This window comes from Pagrus pagrus (genome assembly GCF_965226575.1).
Source record: "Pagrus pagrus genome assembly, chromosome: 2".
Taxonomy (NCBI): domain Eukaryota; kingdom Metazoa; phylum Chordata; class Actinopteri; order Spariformes; family Sparidae; genus Pagrus; species Pagrus pagrus.
In genome coordinates, this window is record NC_140186.1 from 3,203,443 (window position 1) to 3,220,790 (window position 17,348).

The following is a 17,348-nucleotide window of genomic DNA, read 5'->3' on the forward strand; positions in this document are numbered from 1 at the left end:
CACCGGGACAAAGAGTTCCTGTGGCCCCGGCCTCTTCCAGCAGCTCTCCCCTTAATATGTTTCATGAGCAAAAATTTGCCTCCGTGCATCTGATTCATTTTATGGGCACAGTGGGAGCTGTAGTGGGCCATATTACTCATAATTACTCCTTCTTTTCATTATTCAGGGAGAAAATACAGTTTCAGTTTTGTGATATTTCCATGTATTTTCCAGCACACTGAAAGTTTGACATCTAAAAAAGGAGAAAACCTTTTTTTTGTATTCCTGAATACAGAATCAAACGCACCTTTTCTCATTTCTCTGATTTATTTGAATAGATGTGAAATAGACTAAAACAATTCTCTGTTGAACCAAAAAACAATTTAAAGCAATTCAATCTCTCCACAGCCTAAAATATACCAGGTTAAAAACAAACATTTAAAAAAAAATAAAATAAACGAGTTCAGTTTTGGAGAAATGCGCAAACTTTGTGCGTAATCTCTCTGCGCTTCAGTCCCACCGGTGCCAAACTGGAGCACCAACAAATACTGAGATCACCAAAATGAATTTCACCCTGTCACTGTTCAGATGTCATCCAGCCTTTACGCACACTAACACCGGCTCTGATACACCTGAAGAACCGGAAGTATGAGTGAAACTTCATCTCATCTGGCAGCTGAATCCAAACTCTCATCCGTTATATAAGCAAATACTGTGTTCTGGGGCGTTTGGACCGAGTTAATACACACACTTCTATACGGCTGTGGCTTGACCAAAATAAAAGAGCTCCATTAAAAAAAAAGAAAAAAGAAAAGAGACTAGTTCTGTCGTGGTGAGGCTACCAGGCCCGGATCCCCTGCAGGGAGCCCTGGCAGGATGTGACCGCTGTCCCTTGGTGTGTTTGGGCCTGTGGGGAGCCGCCGAGGCCGCTCACGTTCCCCAAGTTCATGTTCATGAAAGCGTTGGAGGTGCTGGACGGGGGCAGGGCGGGGATGCTGGTGTACGTGCAGCTGTAGTTGGTGTTGTAAGCGGGGCTGTTGTATGTGTACGCCTGGTATCCGTTATAACTGTACGGGTTGGAGCCGTACGGAGCAGCAGCGGCGTAGCTCTGCCCGCCGCCCAGACACGGCTTCCCATCCCGGACCAGCACCGGCACGGCGACGCGCCGAGGCGGGGGAGGGTGGTGCTGCCCCGCCGCCTCCAGAGACTTGTCCTGCCGCTGCCGTTTGCACTTGTAGCGGCGGTTCTGGAACCAGATCTTCACCTGGTTCGAGGTGAGTTTGAGGGTGGTGGCCAGGTGCTCGCGCTCAGGGGCGGACAGGTAGCGCTGCTGCTTGAAGCGCCGCTCCAGCTCGAAGACCTGCGCCTGGGAGAAGAGCACCCTGGGCCTCCGCCGGCTCCTCTGCTTCTGCACCGGCCGCTCCGAGTCGCCCTGCCCGCCTTCCACTGCCTCCTCCCGGGACACCAACCCACAGCTCTCTGGGTGGATTGGAAAGTCACATGCAAAGTGTTAAAATCTCATGAAATGTTATAATTATTTTACGCTTAGAAAAGAAACATTGCGCTGATTCTTTCAGTCTGCAATAAAAAGAAGTTACAGCAGCCTGAAACTTTAGAAAATATCTGTCCACTGCAAGAAAGCAGACAACAATCAAACATTTCCTTTGTTTCCTTTAACATTTCCTGTAAAACTACAAATGTTTTGAGCGAGAAGCAACAAAATAATCTCACAAATTATTCTGAAACCAGAAAATAAGATCCAAAACAGAAGAGAGGCTGTAGAAGATAAAATAACGTACTTTTTCTACACACTTACAGTTTTGGGGCAAACAGTGAAAATATCTGAGACTTTCTGAACTCAAACTTTTTTATCTGAACTGTTTCTGTGTGCTGAATAATCCTGTGAGGACGGTGTGTCCGCCCGGGACTGTTTATCAGCGCTACTTCGCGGTGTCATTTCTTTTTTTTTTACAAGCCTCTTTAAACTAATTGTCGGTTTATGGTCCACACATCATAACAGACTCGGCGGAACGGGGCGCGCAGCTGAACCACTACAGAGTGTTTGACATTTACAGACTTCACTGGATCCGTCTCAGGCCCCGAACACTGACTTCCACCATTTGATAGCTCTTTATTGGGACAACGCGTCTGCAGGTGGAGCAGGCCACGACAGGCCTCTGAGGACGGATACTGTCCAAAACCCGACCGGTCCTCACTTTATTACACTTTTTAATTTAATTTTTCATGTTAAAGTTTCTGCAGTTTATATTTTGAGCTCTGGACGTGTTTTTTTTCTTTGACTGGAATAACGAGCCACCAAACAGCTGCAGAAAAGGACATGAAGCATGTTTTCTTCTTCCAGTCGGCTCACGTTGTGTTTGACGCTCAAACAACATATTAAATGTCTGTTAATCTGCAGCAATTAATTATATTTTAAATAGTTTGGAAATGTAAACTACATTGTGCGTAACAGAAGAGACATGTGTGCAGCTGTGCCGTGACGGCAGGTTGGTTCAGGTCAACTTGTTTTTGTGTCTAAACATGCAAATTATTTTGAAGCCACTTCAAATGTGAGATTTAACATTTAAATCAGCTGCTTGTGTTTATGATCGATGTTGTAGCACTCTGTTATTTTCTCTGTAAATCGTTAAAATCAGTTTTCACTGTGATAATTATTGTTACACGTGTCCTTTGTTGCCTTTTGTCTGGCCTGCAGCAGCTCAACTCACTGCTCTCCTGCTCCTCCAGCTCGGCGGCTTCCAGCTTGGCTCCCTGCAGCCCGGGATGCACGTACATGTCCGGGGACAGGCTGGTCTCCCCGCGGTCCTCCTCCCGCACCGCCAGCGCGCTGAGGTACGCCAGGTTGTCCTCTCCGTCCGAGAAGGGGGGACTGTCCCGGGCCCCGGCGAGCATGCAGGACGGCGGGGTTTGGAAATGCTGCTGCTGCTGGGGAGGAGAGCCGGCCAGCTGCTGAGTGTGTGACCGGTGCTGGAGCTCCAGGGCTCCGGACTGCTGCTGCTGCTGCTGCTGCTGCTCCAGCTTGAGGATATCCTTGACAGAAAACGGCGTGGAGGTGAGCGGGCTCTGCAGCATCATGTCATCCAGCTCCTGCTGTGCAGCACCGAGGAAATGAAGCCCGCCGAGTAACATGCACACCCCTTCTCCTTTCCCACTCTTTACCTAACAAATAATTGAGCTTAATAGCCCCTTCTTTGGTAATTGGAGGTGCGCTAAGCCTCTGGAATCCCTCATCGCCGTAAATCGCCCGAAAAGATGGGTATTAGTCCCGGTTTTGTCCATGCAGGTCTCCTCTCTGACAGATATAATGTCGGGCTTTGTAAGTGGAGTTTGGACCGGGGCGAAGGAGCGCCTCTGCCTCCTCTGATGTCAGGGGGAGGGGTGTGTGTGTGAAATGGAAAGTCCGTGTGGGCTGGAAGGGAAGAGAGAGAGAGAGAGAGAGGAGGTGGAGCGTGTGACGTGTGTTCACGTACTGGGTTTGTTTTGTGTGAATATGGTGGACAGAGAAATTTCACTGAGGCCGTCCCGCTCCTCCACTGTCCTCCGTGTTCACCCAACTGCTGTATTTCCTTCAAACGCATCTTTACGCACAGATGTTGTTAAAGGAAGCTCGTTGAATCCTTCACTCTGACAGAAGATATGTGGCCTGCACATGTGTCTTTATTTTATAGCACGTTGTTAGCAGTTTTCATTCCTCCACAGTCGGTCCCCGCATTGGGGTTCGTGTTGGGTCGTGCGTAAATCTGTGCGCTCTTTGGAGAGGCGCTCCATGCGGCCCGCTGGCTGAAAAGAACAGTGGCACGTCAAGGTCAACGGTCAGGTCAAGGTCCTCTTAGACTTGAAGTTTAACTTCACCGGTGATTGAATGGTGAACCCAGAGGTGGAGTTTCCATCATCACGCGCTGACCATCAGGACAAAACAAGCCTGGTTGTTTAGGAGAGGCGAGTTAACCTGCTCCACAGTTCCCCTGGCCTTTAGCTGAAAGCTTTACATGTTTTAATTTGGCTTAAAATGGTCAAAATTGATTTTAAAACTACGGGAAATGTTGGATTTTCCAGGTTCTGTAGCAGTTTGAGGCTGGGTGATGACCAAACTCCGGATTCAGAACATTCATTTATATCTTCAGGCCGCCTCTTAATTCAACAGGAGGTGACAAAGTTTCCAAAGACGACACATCTGTCAGACTGCAGAAAAGGGGGAAAAATTAAAATAAATAAATAAAAACAGACAGAATGTATCATTTTGTGTAACAGCACAGTCATTCAAACGTCTGCCTGAGCTCCCTGCAGCCCCAGTAAACAATAAAACCCCACTGCTCCCTGCAGCCCGGCCCGGCCAGCAGCAGCTGCTCTCGGTGTCTCTCCGTCCTCTTTATCGCGGGTGTTGTATTAATAACCGCCCTGGGCCGATAAGCAGGGCCCCCCGGGGCAATTAAGATTCCTCCAGGAAAACTAACTGACGTTTTTAGCTCGGCCTTATCTGCTGCTATCAGCTCCCCTTTCCGTTTTTCCAGCGGGACCCCTCGCCTCTGTCACCCCGCTCCCTGCGCTCCTCCTGCGGGCTTCTGCCACAACAAAACAGCGCCTCAGAGAGTTTATAGTTAAAACACAGAGAAATACACAACGTGCATTTCATATTGTATTATTATTATTATTATTATTATTATTATTATTATTATTATTATTATTGTTATTAAGACATTTTCAGACAAACATGAGTTGAATGAATCAACCAAACTCCATATAATTTTCTAACTGTTTTTACAAAATCACACATTTTCACTGATTTCCCTTCTTTCATTAAAAACACTGGATCACACTTCATCTCTTCGCTTCATCGGCTCAGTCTGTTGCCTGAAGTGACTGAGCAGTGACCCTCAGTAGCTGCAGCCGTGACGCCACTTTCATTTCCAACATGTACCTTCAGTCGCAGCAGCCTCAGTGTTGTGTGATGCTCACTGAGGCTCCTCAGAAACTCTCCTCACATTAGAAAAATGTAATTCACAACTCAGGGCGATATGCAAAACTTTCCCATCGTCAGAGTTTAAACTAGAACTTTTCTGAGAATGTAATATATTTATTTTTTAGTTAAAACTTCTTTTTAAACAGCTGAAGTTTGACAAAAGCAGTTTGTGGTTATGATGTGGACCTTAAACCAAACTCCAGCCAGATTAACGACATTTTGAGGGAGACAATAATAAAGTATGAGCAGTGTATGAGTGGAGGAGGGTTAAAGGTCAGAGCAGAGACCAACACTGTTTGATATTAGATATCTTTTACAAAACTTGTGTTTTTTCCCCTAAAACTGCTGTCAGCCTCTTAAACAGAATTTATTTACAGCAGGGGCACAATCTTTTTCTCTTGGAGGCCGAAGCTGAAGTTTATGATAGATCACCTCCTGTGTTGAGAGCTACGGGAGCCTTGAGAGGCCAAACTGAAGGAAAAAAATAAATCTGGTGTTGCATTTTCTAAATCCGATCTCACTTGTTTTCACTCGACTCAAGAGATAAAATAGCATCATAATAAAATATAATATTTTGATTCATTGTCCTCTCTGGGCTTCCGTAGTTCTCATGTGTTCTGACAGTTCTGCTCAGATTAAAGAAAATACAAATAATTCAGCATCCTGTGTGTTTAACGTACATTTTTGCTGAACAGAAAGTAAAAGAGCATTAACAGCGATTCACTTTATGATTTTCTTCTTCTTATATTTTTCACTGAAAGCCTCTGACGGGTCGGATCAAACCTGAACCTGATGATTTAGAGCCTGAACAGACAATACAAGTCTCAGCTGGGACGTTAAAACCGGACAGCTTTCATCTCATTTTCTTTTTTACAGTGTTTTCACGCTCTAATAGATAAAAGAGTTGCAGAGTTGAATGCTTTCTGTCAAACACACCTGAACCATTTATATATTAAAAAGATCATAACTGTGTCTAAACTGGGTTCAGAGCTGTCTCAGGTCCAAATGACCCAAAATTAAATGAAAACGTGAACTCAGTTTAAGCTCCGTGCTCGTTCGAGGCCTTAAATCCTCCAGTTTTGTGAGTTGGGAGGACATTTAAGGGAATAAAGTTGCCAAGTTTACACACAAACATAAATCTGCCGTCAGCGATCAGTTTCTATCTTCATCATCCTTTTGTGTTTCGAGTCAGAACCGGCGCTGTTCAGGGATCAACAGTTTCCTCTGTGGTATCATAAAAATCAGAATTGTGAACAATTGTGAGTCCGATGTTTGGAGGCCTCTGGTTGTCCCTCCACTGTGTCCCCCCACTGTGTCCCCCCACTGTGTCCCTCCAGTGTCCCAGCAGGTAGTAAATATCCTGATGTGCAGCTCTATCTATGGAAGCTACAGACAGACAGATATATGTGCGGCCGTCGCTGCAGACTCCCCGGCGACTCTCTCCAATTCACGCTATATCATCATCAGCGCGTCCTCGTAAGAAAGTGCCAAACAAGGCAGGATAGTGTTTAGACTGGCACCCGGCCGCCTCCATTTACTTTAAATAAGCATTAAATCCAACGACGCCAGGCTGAGCGCTGTGTTTTCTGCGTGTCACATGGAGCAACACTCTGAAGCAGCTATTGGAAAGAAATTAAAACTGTTTTGGTTTAAAGTTAAGTGACGGGTCTTTTAGTTGGATAGTTATTCCAGTCCAAACTGAAGGTTCAGGATCTCCAGGAGTCCTTGGAAAGGTTTCCAGGGTTTATTTCCAGGAGGATGAACACATCATGTTACACCTGATCTCAGCTGAGATTCATAACTGTCACTGTAAACTCACTGCACGAGTTACTGACCAAATACTCTATAACAGTGCTCGCTGTTGGATTATAGAGATATTTAACCTCCATTTGTTTTAATAAAAATAATCACTTACAGCAGCTTTAATTTTTTATTTCTAAGGAACTCTGATCAAAAAGACTTAAAAAGAACCTCCTAGAGCAGCTGAAACCCAGAAATCTGTCACATGAAGCCATTTTTTTCCCCAAATTACACAACAAAATACACAATTTATACCTTAACACATACCATAGTTTTCTTATGTGATGCCTTAGTGAGTGGTGTAGGGATGATGAGTCGCATCGCCCTGTTTCCCTCCACACAAAGTGTTTTGTTCAACACCGATTTTGTGATTTTTGAGGCGTAAATTAAATGTGTAGCAGTCAAAAGCTAATGCTAGGCTACAAACAGATGACGTCACGGTCACATGACTTAAGCGTCTCCACCACTGAGCGTCTTACTGCACAATTACTATCCAGGTTTATATAAACTGATCAATGTACGAGTTGTAAAGTCAGAGTGAGAACAGTGTGTAACTAAAGTGGGCCTGTGAAGACGGACTAGTGAGGAGACGAGTCTCCGTGTTCCCTGTGAGGACGTTTAATGTCCCCGACAACCTCTGTAGTCTCATTCAGACACTTGTTAGCAACCGCTAACCGTTTTTAACACACAGAAGAGCTTTACAATTAAACTGTGGGACATTAAAGATGGATTTTATGTTGGAGAACTGTTAGAAATGAGTTTTATAACATGAATACGCTGTCGCTACGGTTTGGTTAGGTTTAGACACAAAAAACGACTCAGGCCGGGTTTAGGGAAACCTCACATGCGGGTTAAATGTACTGTACACTGTACTGCAAACCAGGGATACAGTCGGATCGGTGCGAGTCATACGTATCATATTAACATTTCTACAATACGTCTCTCATCGCGTTCACATGACGTCATCTCGGATCAGGCTGTTGCACACGACGACTGGACCGTGTTCTGAACCAACAGCGCAGGACCACAGTGGGACGAGCAGATCCATCTGTCCATCCGTCCGTCGTCCAGTTATGATGTCTGTGTTTTGTGTTGCAGCGATGTCGACTAAAGCTAGCATGCTAACCAGCTAGCCCCGGCCCATCCCGGTCCACGGCTCCTGCGCTAGTGGTGTAAACACCAGCATCCCCCGAGCTCCCAGTCTGGACCGCTAGCTGCACGGCTAACTGAGCTAACTTGCTGATGGCAGCCACAGTTAGTAGATTTGTTTTAAACTGACTGATGGAAGATGTTTCAGACGAGCGGACCTCCTCCACCTCATGCAGGCTCGTAGATACGTGCTCATATCTTTGTGTTTTGTATGTTTTTGCCCACAGATCCCTGCAGCTTTGCAGAGCCTTCAGCCTCTTTTAGCTCACTGTTTTGGTTTTTACAACACACATGGCTACAGTCTCACCCCTCTCATCAGCCAATGTTGGATCTTCTGATTGCTCGACATCTAAGACCCTCTGAGGTTTCTGTCCTGGTGTGTGGAGCGATGCAGGGAAGCCGGTAGAGGACCGTGAGCGTCATCCAACAGACTGCAGATAAACACCCATCAGGGGGAGGAGGAGGGTTTCCAGCTCGTACAACCTGCCCGGTGCTGACAGAGCTGGAAGGAAAGACTGTGACCTTTTGTGGAGCTTCTGTTTGGGCCTTTATCTTCCACACGAACTGAGATTACACAGTCAGTGACAAGTTATCTGAAGGGTTAAATTACCTCAATAAAGCACTGAGCTCTTCTTCTATTTACTGGATTTACAACAATGACCGGCTTTTTGTTCAGAGATAAAACTTCTCTCTTTTTGAATTTAGACCTCATGTTGCAAAAGAAGCTTCAGAGTCTCAAAGACAATAAAAATCTTAAGTTAAAATTGAAGTAATGAAGAGAATAATAAGCAGAATGTCCCAAGAAACACTGATGGTAGTCAGGTACTCTCTGAGTACAGAGTAAAGATAAAGTAATACTTCAGTTTTCCCAAGAAATGAAATTGTTTTGGGGAGTTAGAGGTTTAAGGCCTTTGTGTGTGTGTGTGTGTGTGTGTGTGTGTGTGTGTGTGTGTGTGTGTGACGGGGGTAACAATAGGAAATGCTACACCTCTTGTCTGCTGTCATTTGCGGCCCAGCGGAGGCGCCAGGCGGCTCTGAATGGTTGGATGGAGAGAGAGGAGAGATAATCTCAAGCCAGCGTGTGTGTGTGTGTGTGTGTGTGTGTGTGTGTGTGTGTGTGCTGTATGAACGCATGTCAGCCACCTGAAGAAAACACTCAAACTTTATTAGGATGTTAAACGTTACACACACACACTTAGGATGTGTGTGTTAGAACAAACACACGTTATATTTTTTGTTCTTTTGGTTTGTGATATAAAACAACACAGTTTATTATAAACACGCAAAAAAAGTGAAAAAATAAACGTCAGAAAACTCAAGAAAGTTTCATATTAAAAAAGATAAATTAAAACAATAAAGCATCGAGTTCAGACTCTGTATTTTAAATAAATGTTAAATATAAATAATTAAACATGTGACGTGAGTTGAGCGTTTGGAGACGTGACGCAGCACGAGAGAAACTACACAATGTAAATTAAACACGAATGTGAAAGAGTTTGTTTTAAATTAAAGATGTTTTTTTTAAAAAGCAGTTTTTAGTAAAATGTTCAAACAACATGAAATTGGGAAAATTGGTAACTTTTCTTTTTTCTTTTTACGCATTTTTCTCATTTTTTCAACATGCGAAAAATACACAATTCTGTTTTATGATCTGAATTAAACAAACGTGATGTTTTAACAAACTGATTTATATTTCTGATACTTTTAAAATTAATCGTCATCCTGCTCGTCTGAACAATTTACACCAGAATTATCACAGAAAATCAGATTTAATTTTCCTCGATCGCTCGGTTCGTTAAAATGTTTTCATCTAAATGTGTTTTTTCCCACAAATAAATTCCTGCTTTATTTTCTATATCCTGACATAAAAACTCTCCATATAAATAAATGAAAACTGTTATTGTGTCATTAAAACCTTCAACGCGCAACATTTCATTTATTTAAAGAGCTCTGATGGAAACACTGAAATAAAACAAACACTCTATGTTAAAAAACATCAATCATAAACTTTATTATAATTTTTCACACAAGCAAAATTCACGTTAACATAAAAAAAATATAATTAAAATAAAAAAACACTGAATCTTCATCAGAGCTGCTCCGCTCCTCCTCTCCGTGCGTAAAACAGTTTCGCGCGTCCCGGTTGCCCACGGGCTTAAAGGCTTGCTCGTGCACGGGTTCAATCGCGCATGCGTGCGTGCGTGCGTGTGTGTTTAGATAGCAGAGGCCTGCAGCCAGTAATAGCTCCATTAAGCAGAGTGGGAAGACGCTATCTCAGTGATCCGTAACGTCCATGTCCGCCCGGCAGGACACGACCGGCGGCCACACACCTCTCCAACAACTGCGGATCAATTTACCAACAAAAACAAAACAAAAAAAAAGGCCTGGATTTATCCTGTTACCATGGAAACAGACTACTGTGTAAATTAAAGCAACTATGACTTTTCCTGACACCATTTTTGTCCAACATTAATGCGTAAAAAACCCGAAGAAACCCAAAGAAACCCAAAGAAAAGGCGCACGTTTTTCGCCAGAAGCTGAGAAAAAGCTCAGTTCCACCTCAGTGTGGACGCCGGGCCTCCTCTCCTCTCCTGCTCGTGTATTCTGCTCATTCAGACCTCTGCGTCGTTAAAGTTTTGGGGACAGGCCCTCCACATGCCTCACACACACACAACCCCCAAATACACCGCATGACGCAACCGGCTCTGTTTATGAACCCGCCCGGGCCGCTGTATAAATTGTGGCGTTGAATGGTTTACCTAATGGGACTTCTGTTTCTCGTTTTCTGTCACCCGGCACGCCAGACTCCGCTGACAAACGACCGACTTTTACCGGCAGAGGAATTCCTGATTTATGTGGGAAATGAAACGAGAGCGAAGCGGTGTTTTTTTCTCTCTCTCCTCCTTCTTAACCATGCAAATAAAGTAAATGATCTCCACCCCTGTGAGCATTAAGACCGGGAGATTTGTATATAAACGCGCCAGAGGAGAGGAGGCGATGTCTTCCAGAGTGATAGATGCGTGTTTTGTTATTTTGTTTCTCATATTGTGGCGCGATGGAGGGGGAATAAACTCGAGCTGGACGCGGGGAGGGAGACCCGCCGCCCTTTTGCGCATCGACTCCTAAAGCCTCCACTTCCATTGTTATTACTGCAGAGGAAACAAGTCGTTACAGCCACGGCGCGCTGATTTATGACCGTGTTGTTTCTCTCAACTCAAGTAGAAATTTCCAGAGAGGCTTGTTGCTCTAATTTGATGAGAGAGCCGCGCAGAGGCGTCTCCGCCAGTTAAAAAAGAACAAATGAGCTTTCAGCCTTATCACACCGCGGGGATTAATTTCCTCAGAGCTTTCGAGGACTGGAGCGTTTTTATGATGAATAATTTCCCCAGATAAACTCAGGCGGTGTGATGATGTGACTCCCGTCTCCTCCGAGAAGAAGTCTGTCTGTCTGTGTATAAACTGGGGGGCATTAGTGCCTCCAGGGTGGAGACAGACCACTCCATCACGGCGCAGACAGTCCGGATTCCCCCTCCTGCACCATTAGAGCCCCTCTTTTTTTCCCTCTCTCTCTCCTTTATCAGCTCTCTATCTCCTAAACAGCGTCCAGCCTGGCTGCTTTACAACCTGCAGAGGGTTTCTACCATCAATCACCGCGGGGCAGGCTGAGCGCTGCCAGGCCCCGGACCGAGTCTCCCTGTCCGGGTGTCAGGACGCTTCTCTGGAGCGTCTCACCGCGAAACACCAAGACCCGACAGAGGAGCGGCTCACTGAGGAAGCAAAGAGAATAAAGGCTTCAAGAAAATGATTCTTTCTCAGATTACTAACTTTAAAAAAAATATATAACTAAGGAAATTAAGACGAAAAAGAAGAATTATTGTGCAAAGAGGAAACTTCATTTTGAGAATCATAAAACTTTGAATCCACACAAATCGACTCAATTTCGGCTGAAACTCTTTATATCACACGCCACATTGTTCACTTCTTTATATATTTAATCTTTTATTTTAATTTGTTTTCAAATTACACAAATTAATCACACGCATGAGCAACAGAAGATGCGTTGGAGAGGTGGGAAAAAAACCCGAAGGCTCTTCTCTAAATCAGAAAGATGAATTTGGTATTTTGCTTTGTTGTTGGATACATTTTCATCTCACATCATATTATTCAGGAGATGTTATGAGCTCATCCCGCGCAGACAGACTGTATTTCTTTAAGGCCAAACAAGGAAGAAAGAATGAAGACATTAAACCACTTTGGTGTTTTTTTTGAGTTAAACACAAGCTGCTGAAGCGCTTTTGTGCTTTCTTTATCTCTGATGCATTATCCATCAGAATAAATGCTTTTAAACTTTTCTGAGTAGCTTCAACGTTTTAGCTTTGTTTTCTCCTTTGGTCTCAAATATCAAACATTCAAAGAGGAACCTTGAAGGAGTTTGTAGACGAGCACAGTTCCTCCTCCCCGCACAGGCACTGTATATATTTTTGTGTTTTTGTATTGTTTTTCTTTATGATTTGTCCTCCAGAGCCGAAAAACATTACAAGAAGAGGGATATCTATATTCTCCAGCCTGGACACTCCACCTCCCCCTCCTCCTCCCAAACTGCTCTGCTGTCCTGCAGGAACTCACTTGTTCAGAAAACGCAGAGAAAGTTCCCACTCACACGACCTCTGTCAGCCCTGATGAATTAACTCTGAATGAAGGCGGAAAAAGATTCCCTCAAACTTTTAAACCACGAAACCGCAGAACCAGAAGCAAACTGCGCGCAAAATCTGACTTTTAAAAAAAAACTAGAAAGTGTCTGAGGTTAAAGGTCTCCATGCCACCTTAATCTCCTTTAAACCTTTAACTTCCTTTATTATTAATGTTAAAAAAATCTAATTTGTTGTTTAAAATATTTTCCAATATAAAATAAAAGAGCGTCGGTGTGTCTTTCTGTTTTCGCGCTTGGTTCGCTTTTACGCACGGGTTTGGGGTTTACGCACGGGATGCCAAGTGTGACTACTGCGCATACACGTCAAACCATGCGCGTCCTCGTTGACCTGCCAGTCACCCCTGCCTCTGCCGGAGGACGCAGAGCCGAGCTGCGGCGTGCCGCTGCCGGTCCCCGAGCGGCTCTCCGTGTTTAGGCGGAGGAAGGGCCTGTTTCCTGGATCAGGCTAAACACGGGCCTCCGGAGCGCCGCGCTCAGGCGGGACCGGCCCGCTTCTGGCCGGACGGACACCGGCAATAGATCACTTCGACCACCGGGGCCCCCGGAGGGCCGGGCGGGCAGAGGCTCACAGCTGGGAAGCCTCCGGACCAGAAGGGGGGTCAAGGGCCCCCTGCACCGCCGCTGCTCGGGAGTTTGTCATCCTTACGCCCGCGGGATGACAGCAGGGCGGACGGGTGGAGGATGTTTATTGCTGCTTCTCAGGGAAGTTTCCTGCCATTAACTTTCACTTTCACTTCCAGAGTGAAGACATTTACAAGGTCTGACTACAACCTGAGCTCAGCTCCCTGCAGCAGCTGTATGTGAGGCGTGTTAATACAACAGGTTCGTCTCTGGCGCTGGCAGGTGAAGGACCACTGGAAGAGTCCAACACTCACATGAGGTGTTTGAGCTCACTGACAGATCACTGATGTATAGTTTCATTACAGCACAGTGAACAGGGATGTGTCACATGTTTAACTGGAACATCGTTCACCACCAGAACATTTAGAAATACCTGTGTTGATGATGACATCATCAGGTGCTCAGAGTTCACAGGTGGCATATTAAGATCTTTAGGTTTTGGCTTTAATATGCATTTCCTGTGATGTTGACTGGATTCTGCATTCAACTGAAATCTACATCGTTCTCTCAGCTTCCTCCTCCTCCTCTCTCCATCCAGGCTCCCTCCTGATGGACCACAGCCCCCCCAGGAACATCTCTCTCTCCTGGGTCCTGCTGCCATTGCTCTCTTACTATCTTTTTATACTTATGTAGAATTTAAACCCTTTTACATTCTCATGTCTTGTTGGCCCGTCCTCTTCGTGGTCTCCTGGATCCACACTCTCCACATGTATCTTATATCATTTGTATCAGATATTCTGTCAATGATATATTTAAACTGTGATTTTGTTGTTTGTTTCTGTCCACGTGACATCATGTCTGTCCGTCCTGGCAGAGGGATCCCTCCTCTGTGGCTCCTCCTGAGGTTTCCTCCATCTTTTTATTTCAGTGTAGTAAAGTTTTTCCTGCCTTGAATCGCAGGACAGAGGATGTCGTTCACTGTACAGATTGTAACGTCCTCTGAGGTGATGTGATTGTGATTTTGGGCTCTATACATAAAACTGATTTAATTTGATTTGAGCGACTTTGTCTCACTTGGGGTAGGATGCTCTCCGAGGAAGTCCTAAAGTTGTTCCTCTTAAAGTTTAAGTCTTTTGTGGCTCCAGAAGAAGCTGCATGTTACCTGATGAACTGACCAGTGATGTCACTCACTGGGTGATTTGCATTGTGAAGCTGATGGAGCAGCACAGGAACACAGGAGGGAACCAGAACACTGGGAACACAGGTGAGCAGGAAGTGACACCTGCACTGTAGACACAAGAAGATATAACTTCAAAACAAAACAGGAAATCAACAAACCAGAACACCCAAACCACGACAGAAACTGAAACATACCGTCTGAAATGAACGTAAATGAATGAATCACTTTATGTGAGCAGATCGTAACATGACGTGAAAATGACCTTCCCTTCTCTCTCGGTTGACTATAGAAGCCTGAGGACGACTTGTTTGAGTTGTTTACAGCTGCAGGACTGTGGATTTCTTTGTGAAGGACACGATACGTCTGATATGAAATTCAACACATCCTCGGTTTGCAGAAAACATTTATCCAGGCGGACGTGTCGACGCCTGAGACAGAGCTCAAAACCTGGACCTGTAATTTTACATGAACTGACCCTTTAAAATCATTTCCAATGCACACAAGCAGGAAGTCTGTTTTTGCTCAGTGGGTTGAGATCAGTAAGAAGAAGGACGAGACGTTTTGAGCTGATCATGTGATGCTGACAGGAAGTGGACCAGCAGGTTCATCTGAGCGTCTCCACTCTGCATCCACTCATCAGCTCCTGGAGCTATTTGAACAGTGTGTGTTTACATACGTGTGTGTGGAGGTTCACCTGTGTGTGATGGGTGTACAGTACATGTGTCAGTACCTGTGTGTGTGTGTGTGTGTGTGTGTGTGTGTCGGGTGTTGTGGGGTCGAGTTTCCTCTGAACTGAACCTGATGCTGTAACTCAGTCCAGTGAATCAGTTAATGAGCCTGTTGGACATGTAATTAGCTGGAGAGACGTGTAATGATGATGGCGGCCCTCCATCTGACACTTCATTAGTGTGTGTGTGTGTGTGTGTGTGTGTGTGTGTGTGTGTGTGTGTGTGTGTGTGAGGTACATTGTGAGTGTTTTACACTGCAGGGACGAGACACTCCTCACGGCCCGTCCATCCTGTGTGTTTTTGTCTTTACACAATTATTCATAACAGATTTCCTAAAAAAGTTAAGTTCATGATTTCATTTCTGCAGCAGCTGACAACTTCTTAGTTCCTCCATAAACATGTTGTCTAATATTTATATATGTAGAAACAGGACTCAAGACTGAGTCTGTTGTGCAGAGAAATTACAACATCAAAGTGGTTGAAATCCAATCAAAATATTTCGAAGTAACTGACTTCAATTTTTTTCCTACATTTTTAATTAAACTGACAGTATTTCTTGAAGGTTTGTAAAATGAAAACATTAAGATTCAGGTGAAGGTGTAAATCTAAACCTAAAGTAAAAATCAAAGAATATTAGTGTTTCATGAGCAAATATGTTTTGTTATCTTGACCCTTATTTCACCAAATCCAAGTTTATATCTGGGACTTGTTTTGAAATCTAAAATAAAAATGGATAGAATACAGATAATTAATATGCAGCTTGTCCTGTAAAGACCAAGTCTCTGGAAGCTCTGAGATCAGAAATGTTGAAATCTTCACTGCAGCACGAGCTCGACCGCACACTGAAGGTGAAAATAACGTCTTTTCAAATCAACATGGGACAACTGGATTCAGCTGGACCAGCTATATTCAGGCATTTTACGTTTTCTTGGCTGTTTTTTTTAACATTAACACACTTTTTTTACTGTGAAACTCCAGAAATGTTTTGTGGACTACAAAACTTCACCTGACTTTTCATCAGCATGACTGAAGTTTTATTTTTGGGTGAACTTGTCCTTTAATGTTAATGCTGCACATACGAAATGTCCAAAAACAACATGTGAAACTGTTGCTCTGCAGGAATGATATGTATAAAATCACATGAAGGGATGATCTGTCAGGCTCTACATACATATGGCGTGTGTTGTGTGTGTCATATATGTGCATACACACTGTGCTGTGCTGTGTGTGTGTGTGTCTTCATCAGGCAGCAGGTTGTGTGTGACCTTGCTGACCTGCGCTGGATTAAGCAGCTAATATATCTGTGGAATGATTCTGCAGGTCTAATCATAGCAGAGGTAAGGTGTCTGCACACACACACACACACACACACACACACACACACACACACACAGAGCCTTGACAGGAGCCAGTAGTCTTGCAGTGCTGATGGTTTGATTGACATGTTTGTCAGTGTGCAGTGGGCGGGGCTTATTGCTCACCCACCCACACACACACACACACACACATCCTCCATGCCATACGTTTTTTTCTCCACACCCTGAAATAGTCCTCGGCCTAACAGAGAAAGAATGACACACACACACACACACACACACACTCGAACACAAACCTCAGCAATGCAGGAGTGTTCACGTCATGTACAGGCCTGTCCTCTGCTCTGTGTGTGCCAGCGTGTGTGTGTGTGTGTGTGTGTGTGTGTGTGTGTGTGTGTGTGTGTGTGTGTGTGTGTGTGTGCTGGCCAGAAAAGATCAGAGAGCTGGAAACATGACAGTGTTTCTCTCTCCCTCCCTGCGTCTGAGCAGCGACAGGAATGTTAGGAAGCGTTGGCCACGTTCTGACGCTCTGATGTGACGGTATGTAACCTCCGTCATCAATCTGCATGTGAATAAAACCTTTTTTCAGATAGATTTTCATCACAGGATGTTTTGAGTTTCTTTGCCCTCCAAACAACCAGACTGCTAACATTAGCTGTGAGCTAGCGAGCAGCAGCACACATTGAGTGTGTGTGTGCCGTGTGTTTGAATTCAGGTCAACCTCTGACTGAACGCAGCACTCACCAGAGACTCTGGTTCTCGCTCTTCTTCTTCCCTTCTCCTCTCTGTAATGTTCATGAAGTAAAGTACACTCCCCCTCCTGCTCCAGTCAGCAGTCGACGTTACAGAACAGAAACACCCGACGATGGAGGTCACCTCCTCGGATCACTGCTGCAGTCAGGTTGATAAACAGGAGTGAAGATAAATCCCCAAAGTTAAAAAG

The 17,348-nt window shown here is 44.7% G+C and overlaps 1 protein-coding gene across 1 annotated transcript; it reads right to left on the minus strand.

Annotated features, from left to right (window-relative positions):
* Window positions 1-378: 378 nt before the first annotated feature.
* On the minus strand, window positions 379-3,327 carry LOC311267486 (homeobox protein Nkx-2.5-like). Its single transcript, XM_084370576.1, has 2 exons — window positions 2,709-3,327; window positions 379-1,458 (listed from the first exon to the last, which is right to left on the minus strand). The coding sequence occupies exons 1-2, from the start codon at window positions 3,127-3,129 to the stop codon at window positions 818-820; spliced, it is 1,062 nt and encodes a 353-aa protein (XP_084226702.1). The 5' UTR covers window positions 3,130-3,327; the 3' UTR covers window positions 379-817.
* Between the last annotated feature and the right edge of the window lie 14,021 nt (window positions 3,328-17,348).